We start from the raw sequence: 19,254 nt of genomic DNA, 5'->3' as shown, positions 1-19,254 counted from the left end.
TTCAGCGTCTCCTGTTGTGAAATTGGATTTTGGGCTCCCCCGGTGGCCACTGGTGGAATTGAACTGGTGTGCATCATCCTCTCTGTTCACCTGTTTCCATCAGGATGTGGGAGTCGCTATTTAGCCTTGCTCCTCTGTCACTTCCATGCCGGTCAACATTGTAATCAGAAGCCTTTCTGTGCATGTTCCTGCTGCTAGACAACTCCCAGCTAAGTTGGACTTAGTCCTTGTTTGTTTTTGCATTTGGTTCCAGTTCACAGCTGTGGTTTCGTTTCTGTGTCTGGAAAGCTCTTGTGATCTGAAATTGCCACTCTGATTTTATGAGTTAATACTAGAGTCTTAAAGTAATTTCAGGATGGTATTTTCCTCTGCCAGGATTAGTTAGTCCTCCGGCCGGCGCTGGGCGTCTAGGGATAAAACGCAGGCTACGCTACCCGGCTACTGTTAGTTGTGCGGCAGGTTTAGTTCATGGTCAGTTTAGTTTCCATCCTTCCAAGAGCTAGTTCGTATGTTTGCTGGGCTATGTTCTCTTGCCATTGAGAACCATAACAGTTTGACCGGCCTAAAAGGGTTAAATTAATTGACAGAGAAAGGAGAGAAAAGAGAAGTCTGCTGAAGATTTTTATTTTTTTTTTCTCAGTTCTGAGTGTGCTTGTAATTGAATCTCTTGCAAGTCTGCCTATATTGCAGCCTTTCTCTCTCTCTCTCCTTCTAATCCTGGAATGGCTCTGTGTTCACCTGTTTAAAATGGATATTCAGAGTTTAGCTGCAGGTTTGAATAATCTCACCACGAAAGTTCAAAACTTACAAGATTTTGTTGTTCATGTTCCTATATCTGAACCTAGAATTCCTTTGCCTGAATTTTTCTCGGGGAATAGATCTTGCTTTCAAAATTTCAAAAATAATTGCAAGTTGTTTTTGTCCCTGAAATCTCGCTCTGCTGGAGATCCTGCTCAGCAGGTCAGGATTGTGATTTCTTTGCTCCGGGGCGACCCTCAGGATTGGGCTTTTGCATTGGCTCCAGGGGATCCTGCGTTGCTCAATGTGGATGCGTTTTTTCTGGCCTTGGGGTTGCTTTATGAGGAACCTCAGTTAGAACTTCAGGCGGAAAAGGCCTTGATGTCCCTATCTCAGGGGCAAGACGAAGCTGAAATATACTGCCAGAAATTCCGTAAATGGGCTGTGCTTACTCAGTGGAATGAGTGCGCCCTGGCGGCGAATTTCAGAGAGGGTCTCTCTGATGCCATTAAGGATGTTATGGTGGGGTTCCCTGTGCCTGCGGGTCTGAATGAGTCCATGACAATGGCTATCCAGATCGATAGGCGTCTGCGGGAGCGCAAACCTGTGCACCATTTGGCGGTGTCTACTGAGAAGACGCCAGAGAATATGCAATGTGATAGAATTCTGTCCAGAAGTGAACGGCAGAATTTTAGACGAAAAAATGGGTTGTGCTTCTATTGCGGTGATTCAACTCATGTTATATCAGCATGCTCTAAGCGTACTAAGAAGCTTGATAAGTCTGTTTCAATTGGCACTTTACAGTCTAAGTTTATTCTATCTGTGACCCTGATTTGTTCTTTATCATCTATTACCGCGGATGCCTATGTCGACTCTGGCGCCGCTTTGAGTCTTATGGATTGGTCCTTTGCCAAACGCTGTGGGTATGATTTGGAGCCTCTTGAAACTCCTATACCCCTGAAGGGGATTGACTCCACCCCATTGGCTAGCAATAAACCACAATACTGGACACAAGTAACTATGCGGATTAATCCGGATCACCAGGAGATTATTCGCTTTCTTGTGCTGTATAACCTACATGATGTGTTGGTGCTTGGATTGCCATGGCTGCAATCTCATAACCCAGTCCTTGACTGGAAAGCTATGTCTGTGTTAAGCTGGGGATGTAAGGGGACGCATGGGGACGTACCTGTGGTTTCCATTTTATCATCTATTCCCTCTGAGATTCCTGAATTCTTGACTGAATATCGTGACGTTTTTGAAGAACCTAAGCTTGGTTCATTACCTCCGCACCGGGAGTGCGATTGTGCCATAGATTTGATTCCGGGTAGTAAATACCCTAAGGGTCGTTTATTTAATCTGTCTGTGCCTGAACATGCTGCTATGCGAGAATATATAAAGGAGTCCTTGGAAAAGGGACATATTCGTCCTTCGTCATCTCCCTTAGGAGCCGGTTTTTCTTTGTGGCTAAGAAAGATGGCTCTTTGAGGCCGTGCATTGATTATCGGCTTTTGAATAAAATCACGGTTAAATATCAATATCCGTTGCCACTGCTGACTGATTTGTTTGCTCGCATAAAGGGGGCCAAGTGGTTCTCTAAGATAGATCTTCGTGGGGCGTATAATTTGGTGCGAATTAAGCAGGGGGATGAGTGGAAAACCGCATTTAATACGCCCGAGGGCCACTTTGAGTATTTGGTGATGCCTTTTGGTCTTTCAAATGCCCCTTCAGTCTTTCAGTCCTTTATGCATGACATTTTCCGTGATTATTTGGATAAATTTATGATTGTGTATCTGGATGATATTTTGATTTTTTCGGATGACTGGGACTCTCATGTCCAGCAGGTCAGGAGGGTTTTTCAGGTTTTGCGGTCTAATTCCTTGTGTGTGAAGGGTTCTAAGTGCGTTTTTGGGGTTCAAAAGATTTCCTTTTTGGGATATATTTTTTCCCCCTCTTCCATCGAGATGGATCCTGTCAAGGTTCAGGCTATTTGTGATTGGACGCAACCCTCTTCTCTTAAGAGTCTTCAGAAATTTTTGGGCTTTGCTAACTTTTATCGTCGATTTATTGCTGGTTTTTCTGATGTTGTTAAACCATTGACTGATTTGACTAAGAAGGGTGCTGATGTTGCTGATTGGTCCCCTGCTGCTGTGGAGGCCTTTCGGGAGCTTAAGCGCCGCTTTTCTTCCGCCCCTGTGTTGCGTCAGCCTGATGTTGCTCTTCCTTTTCAGGTTGAGGTCGACGCTTCTGAAATCGGAGCTGGGGCGGTTTTGTCGCAGAGAAGTTCCGATTGCTCCGTGATGAGACCTTGTGCTTTTTTCTCGCGTAAATTTTCGCCCGCCGAGCGGAATTATGATGTTGGGAATCGGGAGCTTTTGGCCATGAAGTGGGCTTTTGAGGAGTGGCGTCATTGGCTTGAGGGGGCTAGACATCAGGTGGTGGTATTGACTGACCACAAAAATCTAATTTATCTTGAGTCCGCCAGACGCCTGAATCCTAGACAGGCGCGCTGGTCGTTGTTTTTCTCTCGGTTTAATTTTGTGGTGTCCTACCTGCCGGGTTCTAAGAATGTTAAGGCGGATGCCCTTTCTAGGAGTTTTGAGCCTGACTCCCCTGGTAATTCTGAACCTACAGGTATCCTTAAGGATGGAGTGATATTGTCTGCCGTTTCTCCAGACCTGCGGCGGGCCTTGCAGGAGTTTCAGGCGGATAGACCTGATCGTTGCCCACCTGGTAGACTGTTTGTTCCTGATGATTGGACCAGTAGAGTCATTTCTGAGGTTCATTCTTCTGCGTTGGCAGGTCATCCTGGAATCTTTGGTACCAGGGATTTGGTGGCAAGGTCCTTCTGGTGGCCTTCCCTGTCTCGAGATGTGCGAGGCTTCGTGCAGTCTTGTGACGTTTGTGCTCGGGCCAAGCCTTGTTGTTCTCGGGCTAGTGGATTGTTGTTGCCCTTGCCTATCCCGAAGAGGCCCTGGACGCACATCTCGATGGATTTTATTTCGGATCTTCCTGTTTCTCAGAAGATGTCTGTCATCTGGGTGGTGTGTGATCGTTTCTCTAAGATGGTCCATTTGGTTCCCCTGCCTAAGTTGCCTTCTTCTTCCGAGTTGGTTCCTCTGTTTTTTCAAAATGTGGTCCGTTTGCATGGTATTCCGGAGAATATCGTTTCTGACAGAGGTACCCAATTCGTGTCTAGATTTTGGCGAGCATTCTGTGCTAGGATGGGCATAGATTTGTCTTTCTCGTCTGCTTTCCATCCTCAGACTAATGGCCAGACCGAGCGGACGAATCAGACCTTGGAGACATATTTGAGGTGTTTTGTGTCTGCAGATCAGGATGATTGGGTTGCTTTTTTGCCTTTAGCGGAGTTTGCCCTCAATAATCGGGCCAGTTCTGCCACCTTGGTGTCTCCCTTTTTCTGTAATTCGGGGTTTCATCCTCGATTTTCTTCTGGTCAGGTGGAATCTTCGGATTGTCCTGGAGTGGATGCTGTGGTGGAGAGGTTGCATCAGATTTGGGGGCAGGTAGTGGACAATTTGAAGTTGTCCCAGGAGAAGACTCAGCTTTTTGCCAACCGCCGGCGTCGGGTTGGTCCTCGGCTTTGTGTTGGGGACTTGGTGTGGTTGTCTTCTCGTTTTGTCCCTATGAGGGTTTCTTCTCCCAAGTTTAAGCCTCGGTTCATCGGCCCGTACAAGATATTGGAGATTCTTAATCCTGTGTCCTTCCGTTTGGACCTCCCTGCATCTTTTTCTATTCATAATGTTTTTCATCGGTCATTATTGCGCAGGTATGAGGTACCGGTTGTGCCTTCCGTTGAGCCTCCTGCTCCGGTGTTGGTTGAGGGCGAGTTGGAGTACGTTGTGGAAAAAATCTTGGACTCCCGTGTTTCCAGACGGAAACTCCAGTATCTGGTCAAATGGAAGGGATACGGTCAGGAGGATAATTCTTGGGTGACTGCCTCTGATGTTCATGCCTCCGATTTGGTCCGTGCCTTTCATAGGGCTCATCCTGATCGCCCTGGTGGTTCTGGTGAGGGTTCGGTGCCCCCTCCTTGAGGGGGGGGTACTGTTGTGAAATTGGATTTTGGGCTCCCCCGGTGGCCACTGGTGGAATTGAACTGGTGTGCATCATCCTCTCTGTTCACCTGTTTCCATCAGGATGTGGGAGTCGCTATTTAGCCTTGCTCCTCTGTCACTTCCATGCCGGTCAACATTGTAATCAGAAGCCTTTCTGTGCATGTTCCTGCTGCTAGACAACTCCCAGCTAAGTTGGACTTAGTCCTTGTTTGTTTTTGCATTTGGTTCCAGTTCACAGCTGTAGTTTCGTTTCTGTGTCTGGAAAGCTCTTGTGATCTGAAATTGCCACTCTGATTTTATGAGTTAATACTAGAGTCTTAAAGTAATTTCAGGATGGTATTTTGATAGGGTTTTCAGCTGACCATGAAAGTGCCCTTTCTGTCTTCCTGCTATCTAGTAAGCGGACCTCAATTTTGCTAAACCTATTTTCATACTACGTTTGTCATTTCATCTAAAATCACCGCCAATATTTGTGGGGGCCTCTGTCTGCCTTTCGGGGAAATTTCTCTAGAGGTGAGCCAGGACTATATTTTCCTCTGCCAGGATTAGTTAGTCCTCCGGCCGGCGCTGGGCGTCTAGGGATAAAACGCAGGCTACGCTACCCGGCTACTGTTAGTTGTGCGGCAGGTTTAGTTCATGGTCAGTTTAGTTTCCATCCTTCCAAGAGCTAGTTCGTATGTTTGCTGGGCTATGTTCTCTTGCCATTGAGAACCATAACAGTCTCCCACTCACACACCACCTCCTCACCTCGCCCCCTATCTTTCGGAGTCCCACAAGGTTCAGTCCTAGGGCCCCTGCTCTTCTCCATTTACATCTTTGGCCTGGGACAGCTCATAGAATCTCATGGCTTTCAGCATCACCTCTATGCTGATGACACACAGATCTACATCTCTGGACCAGATATCACCTCCCTACTAACCAGAATCCCTCAATGTCTATCCCCTATTTCATCCTTCTTCTCTGCTAGATTTCTGAAACTTAACATGGACAAAACAGAATTCATCATCTTTCCCCCATTTCATGCAACCCCCCCCAACGAACCTATCCATTACAGTAAATGGCTGCCCACTCTCTCCAGTCCCACAAGCTCGCTGCCTCGGGGTAATCCTTGACGCTGATCTCTCCTTCAAACCACATATCCAAGCCCTTTCCACTTCCTGCCGACTTCAACTCAAAAATATTTCACGAATCCGTACATTCCTCAACCAAGAATCTGCAAAAACCCTAGTCCATGCCCTCATCATCTCTCGACTTGACTACTGCAACATCCTGCTCTGTGGCCTCCCCTCTAACACTCTCGCACCCCTCCAATCTATTCTAAACTCTGCCGCCCGACTAATCCACCTGTCCCCCCGCTATTCCCCGGGCCTCTCCCCTCTGTCAATCCCTTCACTGGCTCCCCATTGCCCAGAGACTCCAGTACAAAACCCTAACCATGACGTACAAAGCCATCCACAACCTGTCTCCTCCTTACATCTGTGACCTCGTCTCCCTGTACTTTCCTACACGCAACCTCCGATCCTCACGAGATCTCCTTCTCTACTCCCCTCTTATCTCCTCTTCCCACAACCGTATACAAGATTTCTCTCGCGTATCACCCCTACTCTGGAACCCTCTACCACAACACATCAGACTCTCGCCTACCATCGAAACCTTCAAAAAGAGCCTGGAGACCCACCTCTTCCGACAAGCCTACAAACTGCAGTAACCACCGATCGACCAAACCGCTGCATGACCAGCTCTATCCTCGCCTTCTGTATTCTCACCCATCCTTGTAGATTGTGAGCCTTCGTGGGCAGGGTACTCTCTCCTCCTGTACCAGTTACGACTTGTATTGTTTAAGATTATTGTACTTATTTTTATTATGTATACCCCTCCTTACATGTAAAGCGCCATGGAATAAATGGCGCTATAACAATAAATAATAATAATAACAGGGTAAAATGCACCACAGAATTTGTTGTGCAATTTCTCTTGAGTACGCTGATACCCAATATGTGGAGGAAAACTACTGTCTGGGGGCTTGGATGGGAAGGAGCGCCATTTGACTTTCTGATGTGTGGTGAGCACCTTGAACTCCCAGATGCTTCACGGAAGTTTATAACGTTGAGCCGTGAAAATAAAAAATCCCTTTTTTTTCCCCAGAAAATGTTTTTAGCCCCAAATGTTTTATTTTCACAAGGTTAACGGGGAAGTTGACCCCAAATTTTGTTGTGCAATCTCTCCTGAGTATACAGATACCCCATATGTGTTTAAACAAAGAATCATCAAGCGCAATCTTAATATGTGGCCGAGAGCAGAAAAATCGAGCTCTCCCAAAGTTAGTACCCAGACTCACTGGGTTGCCAGGACAACTCCAACAACCATAAAATACAGCGAAATAACGGAGTATACACATCCCAAAGATCATAGTAATCATCAGAAAAAATACTTTATTTTTACAAAAATACATATCAGTACATAATAAGTATTGTCACCATACAGGTAGGAAATACGGAAAAGAACCTGAAGGTAAGCTGGTTCAAGTGGGAAGAGCAAAATACATCCAGGGCCAGCACACTAATAGCAGTTATACTATTCTAAATACATATATACATATATTCCAGATACCCCATATGTGGTTGAAAACGACTTTTGAGGCACAGCGCAAAGCTCAGAAGGGAAGAAGCGCCATATTGGAGTTCAGATTTTGCTGAACTAGTTTGAGAGTGCCATGTCACATTGATAAAGCCTCTAAGGTCACAAGTGTCACAGAATTTTGTTTTAGCCCCAGATTTTACATTTTCACACTGGGAAATGGGTAAAAATGGCACCAATTTCTGCTAAATGTAGAAATGCCCCATATGTGGCTGTACAGTACTGTTTACCCACATGGAAAGACTCAAGAGGGACGAAGCGCTATTTTCCTCCTGGAGCGCAGATTTTGCTAGAATAGTTTGCAGACTCAATATAAAGAGCCCCTAAGTGCTAAAAAAGCAGAATCCCCCACAAGTGACCCCATTTTGGAAAATTATAACCCTTTGGGAATTTATCTACACGTACAGTGACGATTTTGACTCCATGGGTGTTTTCCAGAACCAAGCAGCAATGGATGTTGCGGAATGAAAATTGCAAACTGTCATTGTAGTGACCAGTGCATTATGCCCAGCTCATGCTTCTGGAGTCACGCACCTGTAAATTAAGCAGGCTCTCCTCACTACAGAAATGCCAAACATGTGGGCGCTAAATGTGGTTTAGACACAGAAGGGAGGGGGCCATTTGACAGTTAATTAGTTACTTTTTAGTGATCGTAACCATGGACACCTAAACTACTGCAATGCCCTGCACATGGAGTAAAGACATAGTGAATCAAAAGAACTATACTACATTTCTAATTGAAGGAATTTGTTAATATTATTATTACACCTACTACATATTGGGGTAGTATCTTGGAGATGGGAATACCCCTTCAATTTACAATGGAACTGTACTTTAAACAAACTTTGCATAAATCAATAGTGCAGGCGAATATTCATGAATATTCATTTCTCTTAAGTAGTGGCACACATGACCCCCAGGAAGCAGCAGGAAGCTGGTGGCTGACACTGCGCGCTACGGAAGAGCAATGAATACTCACTGCCTTTTGCGCGCACAGTCCCAATGAGTATTCTGGCAGCTGTGCTCTGCTTGTGAGCAGCGCATGATGTCCCTGCCATGCTCTGCTTACAAGCATAAAGCAGCTTCTGGCACCGGAGCAGGACGTTGGAAGGTAATGTTTTTTTTTTGTTTTTTTTTAATAATTTCTGATGGGACCATGCATACCAGGATGAGGATGGGGTGGGGGCCATTATAAGGATGAGGCCATGCCAAGATACTATTATTAAATAGAAATGAATATTCATTGCTCGCCACGCCCATGGGCGTGGAATGCAGTAAATAGTCATTTCTCTTTAGCAGCGGAAACAGGAGTTAGTTGCAGCCACTGGCTCCAGCCTCCTGTGACCCGCTGCTCTGCCGATGCCGTTTCCCCACCTCCCCACAACAGCCAGACTATACACCATACCCCACCGTACATCCAGACTATAAGACGCACCCCCCATTTTCCTCCACAATTTTTGGAGGAAAAAGGTGCGTCTTATAGTCCGAAAAAATATGGTATATGGAGTCTATCTAGGGGGCCAACATACAGTGTTGGAGCCATCAGTTTGGGGGATACTAAGAGGTCAGTATATATATACAGTGAGGGGGCATTACAACGTGTATAAGAGAGCATCATACTGTGTATAGGGGAGCTGTACAGGGGGGAGACTCGGGACATTATTAAATGTAAAGTGTGCACTTATTGTTATAGGGGAACTCAGATTACTGTGACTCCCAAAGGGCCACACAGGGCATTATTACTTTCTAGGGGGCAAAATGTGGGCACTTGCACACGACATGAATATATTCTAGAGGTTTGTTTTACCATCTAGATGGCACACAGTACCACATAATACAGGTGCAGTAATAGGGACACATAAGGCAGCAGCGGCTCAGTATTGGGGTATCAGCAGGATGACGAGTTTGTGCAGTTTGGGGATAGATGTGGACAATGCTGAACGTGAAACGTTTCTTTGTTGCATTCTCTGCAGCCGAGTCCTGGGTGGAAGAAGTTGTCATGTCGGTCTGTGCCAGATGGAAAAGATGGGAAAAGTGAATGATTCCATCAGAAAGAACGTCAGCGGTACGTCATTATCTGTAACTGTGCTGTGATCTCTTATATGTTCTTTAGGACTGGTATCTACCACTGACCATATGGCGGTAATATCTATGTTGGTTTTTGCATAGAGATTATTTTCAGCAACAGCGCGGTCATCTGCTGAGGTTCTCCTCCACTATTAGGGTGCATCACTCAGTTGTAATCAAGGTTACCTGGTTAGTAGCCCACTCAGAAGTTTAGCACCCCTCAACCAAAACCCTAGCTACACCTCTGACATGCAATTATGGCGTCTGCCTGCAGAAGGAGTTTTGTTTTTTTTAGTATGTATATATTATATTCATTATGTAAAATAGGGGGTAGGTCTATCAGCAGGCTGCATTATGAATACCTAATCAGAGGACCACATGAAGACCCCCACAGGTCGCCCCGGGGTACGAGCATATCATTAACACAAAATTGAAAATAAAGATTAAACAATAACCACATGACGGATTTCATCAACCAAAGTATTATTTTAATCAGTATAACGGTGATGACCTGACAGTGTCTGTAGGTTACTGTGCACAATCCTGCTGACAGGTTCCCGGTAAAGGGATTTTCCATTTTCAGAAAACCCATGTCCCCAGTCGCAGTTTAAAAAAAACAAACAAAACAAAACTGAGCTTTACTCCTCCTTCCCAGATGCAACACAGAGTATCTGCTGCTGCACAAGTATGTGTTCTTGTCTACAGTGTTAATATCACGTTGACAGCACTGCAGCCAATCGGTACCCGTTTAGACAGCATGAGCTGCTCAGAGCCTCTGTGCGCTGTGATTGACTACAGTGCTACCAACTTAAGTGCCGCAGTCAATAATGGACATTAGCATCAGTGGCGGAGTAGGGGAGGTGAGAATAAAACATATTTTTTTAAATAAACTACGCCTGGAGACAGGGCTTTTCTGAAAATGGAAACCCTCTTTAATAAGTGTTATTCAGTAAAATCATCTTTGATGAACATCAGTATTCAAGCTAAATCAAATGGACAGCCTTATTTCCTGTGTCCTTCCAATCTCACCTTCTCTCTGTCTGGTTTTCCTGCGTCTTGGAGTCTTTTCTGGTATGTCTGGTATGATAATATCAGGTCTTGAAGTCTCCAATACCTTGTGTCATGTAAAGAGAGGAGAAAATCTTCTAACATGAAGCACTTGGGTCTTTTTAATGAAACATAAAAAGTCTGCCATTATCTATCACAACAGAAAATGGCAAAATGTAAGAATGAATTAATATTCTAGCATTAATAACATCTTCCGGCACTTCCTAAATCGTTGAAATTTAAATACAGACATGAACATGAAGGCTGAAACCATGTAATGCCTTCACTAGGTCGTGTCCATATCCAATGTATTTACATTATGTGTTAACAGTTCAAAATGAGTCACACAGACGATCACACACAGTGTCTTACCTGTGGGATGAGTGCAGGGTCTGGCAACTCAGGCGATATTGCCATAAGCCCAAAAAACGGATCGGGGGCATCCTCCAGCATCTGCATGACCATCATATTGTCTGGAAGCAAGAAGTGTCTAAAATACGCACAAAATGTTTCACTTTCTACTGCAGAAACTAGTTTACCTGCTATAAATGCAGTATATGCATAAAGGAAACAACACATACAACAGGAAAAATGTTAGTAATTGAACTAACTACATGGAAAGGTATTATTCCATACAATATGAGTTCTTTCATTATCACTAATGTCAATAAAGTATTAGAAGATGATACTACAGTGGAGACTGTGCACAACTACAGTAATATTTTTCTCCAATAGAGGACTATGATAGAAAGTGCAGAACAGAGGATTATCTTTGGGCACTCTGCTTATTCCATGTCTACTATATCTCATGTGTATGGGTTATATATACTGAAAAGTGAATACAGTGAGGCCCAGTGGGCACCAGCCAAGATGTGGATACATGAAACCAAGACTAATTACCCCAACTACTCTCCCATAAGGCCCTCTGTGCTCTCCAACTCCAGATTCACATGAATCCAGTCATGTAACTAAATCTTTCAGAATCTGCCGCCACTGTTCTTCTACATAAAATATTAGATTATAGCTACTCAGTGAGTGAGGCTGGCTAAACTGTCATCTTCTTCTTCATATACGTGTGCCTGGAACTGTCTTGTTATCATCAGTAACTGTGATAGGACTTTTTGTTTTTTCCTGTGGAGATCTTGTGTGGTACAATTTATTCAATACATTAATTTCTTGTGACCCTCCCCATAAAAGACCCAGACATACAATTCTGAAGGAGTCACTATGAGAACAACTTGACCTCACCTCCTTACTGAACAAAATCCCACAATGTCTGTCTGCTTTTTCAGCTTTTTTTCTGCTCGCTTTTAAAACTGAACATGGACAAAACAGAATTCATCATCTTTCCCCTACCTCACTCTACCCCTCCACCAGACCTATCCATCAGTGTCAATGGCTGCTCACTCTCCCCAGTCCCACATGCTCGGTGCCTCGGGGTGATCCTCCACTCTGCCCTCTCTTACAAGCCACATATCCAAGCCCTTGCCTCTTCCGGCCGACTCAAACTCAAAAATATTTCCCAGATCCGCCCATTCCTCGACAACGAAACCACAAAAACACTAGTGCACGCCCTTATGATGTCCCGCCTCGACTACTGCAACCTCTTACTCTCTGGTCTCCCCTCTAGCACCTCTCCATCCTACACTCTGCTGCCCGACTAATCCACCTGTGCCCCCGCTATTCCCCAGCCTTCCCCTCTGCCAAGCCCTTCATTGGCTTCCTATTGCCAAGAGACTCCAGCTCAAAACCCTAACTATAACATACAAAGCCATCCACAACCTGTCTCCTCCATATACAGGTCCTTCTCAAAAAATTAGCATATAGTGTTAAATTTCATTATTTACCATAATGTAATGATTACAATTAAACTTTCATATATTATAGATTCATTATCCACCAACTGAAATTTGTCAGGTCTTTTATTGTTTTAATACTGATGATTTTGGCATACAACTCCTGATAACCCAAAAAACCTGTCTCAATAAATTAGCATATTTCACCCGGCCAATCAAATAAAAGTGTTTTTTAATAACAAACAAAAAAACCATCAAATAATAATGTTCAGTTATGCACTCAATACTTGGTCGGGAATCCTTTAGCAGAAATGACTGCTTCAATGCGGCGTGGCATGGAGGCAATCAGCCTGTGACACTGCTGAGATGTTATGGAGGCCCAGGATGCTTCAATAGCGGCCTTAAGCTCATCCAGAGTGTTGGGTCTTGCGTCTCTCAACTTTCTCTTCACAATATCCCACAGATTCTCTATGGGGTTCAGGTCAGGAGAGTTGGCAGGCCAATTGAGCACAGTAATACCATGGTCAGTAAACCATTTACCAGTGGTTTTGGCACTGTGAGCAGGTGCCAGGTCGTGCTGAAAAATGAAATCTTCATCTCCATAAAGCATTTCAGCCGATGGAAGCATGAAGTGCTCCAAAATCTCCTGATAGCTAGCTGCATTGACCCTGCCCTTGATGAAACACAGTGGACCAACACCAGCAGCTGACATGGCACCCCACACCATCACTGACTGTGGGTACTTGACACTGGACTTCAGGCATTTTGGCATTTCCTTCTCCCTAGTCTTCCTCCAGACTCTGGCACCTTGATTTCCGAATGACATGCAAAATTTGCTTTCATCAGAAAAAAGTACTTGGGACCACTTAGCAACAGTCCAGTGCTGCTTCTCTGTAGCCCAGGTCAGGCGCTTCTGCCGCTGTTTATGGTTCAAAAGTGGCTTTACCTGGGGAATGCGGCACCTGTAGCCCATTTCCTGCACACGCCTGTGCACGGTGGCTCTGGATGTTTCCACACCAGACTCAGTCCACTGCTTCCTCAGGTTCCCCAAGGTCTGGAATCGGTCCTTCTCCACAATCTTCCTCAGGGTCCGGTCACCTCTTCTCGTTGTACAGCGTTTTCTGCCACATTGTTTCCTTCCAACAGACTTACCATTGAGGTGCCTTGATACAGCACTCTGGGAACAGCCTATTTGTTGAGAAATTTCTTTCTGGGTCTTACCCTCTTGCTTGAGGGTGTCAATGATGGCCTTCTTGACATCTGTCAGGTCGCTAGTCTTACCCATGATGGGGGTTTTGAGTAATGAACCAGGCAGGGAGTTTTTAAAAGCCTCAGGTATCTTTTGCATGTGTTTAGAGTTAATTAGTTGATTCAGAAGATTAGGGTAATAGGTCGTTTAGAGAACCTTTTCTTGATATGCTAATTTATTGAGACAGGTTTTTTGGGTTATCAGGAGTTGTATGCCAAAATCATCAGTATTAAAACAATAAAAGACCTGACAAATTTCAGTTGGGGGATAATGAATCTATAATATATGAAAGTTTAATTGTAATCATTACATTATGGTAAATAATGAAATTTAACACTATATGCTAATGTTATGACTCCGCCTGCTCCGCCGCATATGCCTCATACTCACCTTGTTGCGGCATCCCGGCGCCTCTCTGCTCGGTCTTCTCTCCCTGCGCGCTCTGCTCCCGCTCCTCCTCGGGTGCGCGCGTGCTCCGGATTCCTCGGCGCGCGCGCACACGTCTCTCATTGAGACCGGGCTGTGTCTTCTGCGCCGCCCTCTGCACCCTGACCCGGAAGGTATGCCTGTGCTCTCCATATCAGGCCGCCTCTTCCTATCGGCGGTGCCTGATTGTCATTTGCCTCTGACAAGTGATTCTGGCTCCTCGGTGTTTCCTTCCTGTCTGGTTGCTCACCGCTCACTACCGTGTCTAACCTGGGTTTTCTCCTTATCTTCTCGCAGTGTCCTGTGTTCCTGAGTTTCCTGCCTGCATCCCTCCTGTGTTTTCCTTCCAGTCTGCGTTCCTGTTTCCCTGCCTACCAACTGGCTTGCTCTCCAGCGTTCTCCTACCCGTGTTCCAGTCTCCAGCCTGTCTTCCGTGTTCCCTCCTCCGGTCTTTGCTCTCGCGGTTAGTCCTCTTGTTCGTCTTCTCCTCTTATCCATACCTCCCTGCTTCCGTCTGCCCGTCAGTCCCTTCTACCAGCTGCCGTGACGATAGTCTCCCTCGGGCCTGCCCCTAACGCTCCCTGTATAGGGGGTGGTACACTTGGTCAGCTCGCCCGTGGGGGGTTCGTTGTCACGGTCCAGTGGGTTCACCCCTTAGATTCCACGTCTAGTCCTCACAGTACAATCAGGCCATGGACCCCGCTGGTACTCCTTTCTCTGCGCAGAAAGAGCTTGGGGTTCTTCAAGAGAATCAGAATAGGATCATGGCCTTTTTAAAAACCATGGAATCTTGCTTATCGGCGTTACAGCCCTCCGATCCCGGGAGCGCGTCCCAGATGGCGAGTCTCCAGCAGGAGCTCGTTCAGCAACGCGACACCCAGGGTCACATTCTCAATTATATTGCTTCTTTGGATAATCGTCTACTTACCATGCAGTCGACACCTGCTCCCGCTCCGCATCCATCTCCTCGCCTGGCCAAACCTCCACGTTATAGTGGAGATCCCAAGTTGCGCCGGGGTTTTTTAAACCAGTGCCAATTACACTTTGAGCTTCTGCCACAACTCTACCCCACTGATCGGGCTAAAGTGGCTTTTGTCGTGTCTCACCTGGAGGGAGAGGCTTTGGCCTGGGTTAATCCACTTTGGGAGCGGGATGATCCTCTGGTTTCCCAACTCGCAAACTTTTTGGAGACTTTCCATAAGGTGTTCGATGAACCTGGACGCCTGGCCTCCACTACCGAGTCCCTTTTTAATCTCCGCCAAGGTTCTCTTTCTGTCGGCCAGTACGCCATTCAGTTTCGTACTTTGTCTTCTGAGTTGGGATGGAACAATGAGGCCTTGGTGGGAGCTTTTTGGCGAGGTTTGTCGTCTCGAATCAAGGACGAGTTGGCAGGCCGAGATACACCAACAACCTTGGAGGATCTCATATCCTTGGCTACCCGCATCGACCTCCGTTTCCAGGAACGGCTCCGCGAAACAACTAGAGAGAGAAGGTCTTCTCGCCCACCTCCGATTGTTTCCAGTTCTTCTCGATTGCCTTCTTCGCCTCCGGTTTCGTCTCCTGAACCCATGCAGGTGGATCGTCTTCACCCAGCCGAACTACGCCGCAAAGAGAGAATTGCCCAGGGTCTCTGTTTCTACTGCGGCAGTTCGTCTCATCTTCTGCGTTCCTGTCCTGTGAGACCGGGAAACGCCTCCGCCTAGGCCAGGTAAGAGAGGTTTCCCTAGGTATTTCTGAACCCTCTCTACCTTTAACTCTTTCCGTTTTAATTTGTCTTGGTACTACTCGTTCTTCTGAGGTGGCTTATGTTGATTCTGGTGCTGCAGGGAACTTTATTCAGTTAGAGGCAGTCAAGAGACTCCACATTCCTGTCAAGTCTTTGGAGACTCCCCGGCACTTAGCTTCGGTCGATGGTAGGCCCTTGCTGGAGACCGTTACCCTCATCACTGATGAGGTGGAGTTACAGGTCGGAGCTCTGCATCGGGAGAGGATTGCCTTCTACGTGTTGCCTTCGCTGTCCCATACATTCCTATTGGGTCTTCCATGGTTAAGGACTCATGAACCAGTCCTGGATTGGCGATCGGGTGATGTTCTTCGCTGGGGTCACGCCTGTCAGACCAGGTGTCTTCTTTCTGTGCAACCTGTAAGGTCTCTTCAGTCTAATCCGGCCCCCACAGGTTTACCTTCTGCCTACTGGTCCTTCTCAGACGTCTTCGACAAAAGAGAGGCTGAGATCTTGCCTCCTCATCGCCCGTTTGATTGCCCGATCGACCTGGTACCTGGTACAACTCCACCCAAGGGACGAATTTACCCACTGAATCCTCTTGAGTCTCAAGCTATGTCTGAGTATGTCCAGGAGAATCTAGCCAGAGGTTTTATCCGGAAGTCATCTTCACCCGCAGGCGCGGGTTTCTTTTTTGTCAAGAAGAAGGACGGGTCTCTCCGTCCCTGCATCGATTACCGGGGTCTTAACAATATCACAGTTAAAAACAAATACCCACTTCCTCTTATTCCGGAACTCTTTGATCGACTTCGAGGAGCACGCATTTTTACGAAATTAGATCTTCGAGGGGCCTACAATTTAGTCCGTATTCGTTCGGGCGACGAATGGAAGACCGCCTTTAACACCCGAGACGGACACTACGAGTATTTAGTCATGCCCTTTGGTTTGTGCAATGCTCCTGCTGTGTTCCAGGAATTTGTGAATGAAATTTTCCGGGATCTTCTGTACACCTGTGTGGTGGTTTACTTGGACGATATTCTTATTTTTTCTTCGGATCTGGTCGCCCACAGAAAACATGTTCGTCTGGTTCTACTACGCTTGAGAGAGAATCACCTTTATGCCAAGCTGGAGAAATGTGCCTTTGAACAGCCGTCTCTTCCCTTCTTAGGTTACATTATCTCTGACTCAGGTCTTCGCATGGATCCGGAGAAGGTGTCCGCCGTACTCAACTGGCCACGACCTAATGGTGTCAAAGCCATCCAGCGATTCCTTGGTTTCGCAAATTATTATCGTCAATTCATCCCTCATTTCTCCTCCTTGTCCGGTCCTATCACCGCTTTGATTCGAAAGGGGTCCAATCCTCACATCTGGTCGTCTGAGGCCTTAGAAGCTTTCTCGTCTCTGAAACAAGCCTTTGCCTCTGCTCCAGTACTACATCGTCCGGAGGTGAACAAACCTTTTGTTCTGGAGGTTGATGCATCTGCCGCCGGTGCCGGAGCCGTACTTTCTCAAAGGTCATCTTCCGGAAAGCTGGTTCCCTGCGGTTTCTTCTCCAAGACATTCTCTTCTTCTGAACGGAACTATTCCATCGGCGACAGGGAGCTCTTAGCCATCAAGTTGGCTTTTGAGGAGTGGAGATACCTTTTGGAGGGAGCTGTTCATCCATTTAAAGTCTTCACGGATCACAAGAACCTGGCCTACATTCGTTCTGCTCAGAGACTTAATCCTCGGCAAGCCAGGTGGTCTTTGTTTTTTGCCCGTTTTGATTTTGAGTTGCATTTTTGTCCTGGTAACAAGAATTTCAAGGCCGACGCTTTGTCCAGGTCCTTTTTGTCTTCTGATTCCGAGGAGGAGCCTTCGCATATCCTGGATCCATCTAAGGTCATCATGGTGGCACCTGTTAACTTTTCTTCTTTACCTCCTGGTAAGACTTTTGTTCCTGCTTGCAACAGAAAACGGGTTCTTCGGTGGGGACATGCTTCCAAACTGGCGGGTCATGTCGGCTTCAAGAAAGACACTCTCCTTTGTGTCCCGCTTTTATTGGTGGCCAACACTTCTGCAGGATATCCGAAGCTTCATTGTCTCCTGTCCTTCGTGTGCCAAGAATAAAACTCCAAGGCATTTACCTTCTGGTTTGCTTCATCCGCTTCCTGTTCCTTCCGCTCCTTGGCAACACATTGCAATGGATTTTATCACCGATCTGCCTCGATCTTCCGGTTGCACCGTCATCCTCGTCGTCGTAGACAGGTTCTCCAAGATGGCTCACTTCATATCTCTCCCTGGATTACCCTCCGCGCCTGAGTTGGCGAGAGTTTTTATTCATCATATTTTTCGCATTCACGGTCTTCCTCAGCATATTGTTTCCGACAGAGGGGTACAGTTCACCTCTCGTTTTTGGAGGTCTCTCTGCAAGTTCATGGACATCTTGCTTGATTTTTCTTCTTCCTACCATCCACAAACCAATGGTCAAGTGGAACGTACGAATCAAACTCTGGTGTCTTATCTTCGTCACTTTTCTAACTCTCATCAGAATGACTGGGTGGATTTGCTTCCTTGGGCTGAATTTACTTACAACAATCATACCAGCGAATCTACTTCCAAATCTCCTTTTTTCATCGTCTACGGGCAACATCCTGGTGTTCCACTTCCGGTTCCTCCAGCTTCAGGTGTCCCAGCGGCCGATCTTTTGTCCAGGGAGTTCTCTAGGATTTGGCAGACCAGGACGGCTCTTGAACTGGCCTGCGCCAGAATGAAAAAACATGCGGACAAGAGACGCTTGGATTCTCTCCTTTTTCAGCCCGGTGATAAAGTGTGGTTATCTTCCAAGTTTGTCCGTTTAAAGATTCCCTCTCACAAACTGGGTCCTCGCTATATTGGGCCCTTCGAGGTCTTGACTCGTATCAACAATGTCTCTTATAAGTTAAAGCTTCCTGCTTCTCTTCGCATCCCCAATTCTTTTCATGTTTCCCTCCTGAAGCCTGTGGTCCTCAATCAGTTCCATTCCACATTCTATCGTTCTCCTCAGCCTAGCTTTTGTAATGATGTCTTTGAAGTTAAAGACATTCTTGCTATGAAAAGGATTAGAGGGAAGGCCTTTTTTCTGGTTGATTGGAAGGGTTTTGGACCCGAGGAAAGATCTTGGGAACCTCGGGAGAACATTCAGGCTCCTCAAATTCTGGCAAAGTTCCTCTCGACTCTTAGGAGAGAGGGGCATAAGGGGGGGGGTACTGTTATGACTCCGCCTGCTCCGCCGCATATGCCTCATACTCACCTTGTTGCGGCATCCCGGCGCCTCTCTGCTCGGTCTTCTCTCCCTGCGCGCTCTGCTCCCGCTCCTCCTCGGGTGCGCGCGCGCTCCGGATTCCTCGGCGCGCGCGCACACGTCTCTCATTGAGACCGGGCTGTGTCTTCTGCGCCGCCCTCTGCACCCTGACCCGGAAGGTATGCCTGTGCTCTCCATATCAGGCCGCCTCTTCCTATCGGCGGTGCCTG

The 19,254-nt window shown here is 46.5% G+C and overlaps 1 protein-coding gene across 1 annotated transcript in view; it reads right to left on the bottom strand.

Moving 5' to 3' along the window:
* The window catches only part of REC8 (REC8 meiotic recombination protein), a 217,059-nt gene that overhangs the window by 150,910 nt on the left and 46,895 nt on the right, over positions 1 to 19,254 (bottom strand). The window contains exons 5-6 of the mRNA XM_077299528.1: positions 10,941 to 11,058; positions 10,551 to 10,635 (exon numbers count right to left, since the gene is read on the bottom strand). Coding sequence (XP_077155643.1) covers positions 10,551 to 10,635; positions 10,941 to 11,058 — 203 coding nt within the window. The remainder of the gene's footprint in view (positions 1 to 10,550; positions 10,636 to 10,940; positions 11,059 to 19,254) is intronic.

The sequence above is a fragment of the Ranitomeya variabilis genome, chromosome 1, assembly GCF_051348905.1.
Source record: "Ranitomeya variabilis isolate aRanVar5 chromosome 1, aRanVar5.hap1, whole genome shotgun sequence".
NCBI lineage: Eukaryota > Metazoa > Chordata > Amphibia > Anura > Dendrobatidae > Ranitomeya > Ranitomeya variabilis.
Note: the sequence above shows the minus strand (reverse complement) of the source record. Positions and strands in the feature narration are given on the sequence as shown.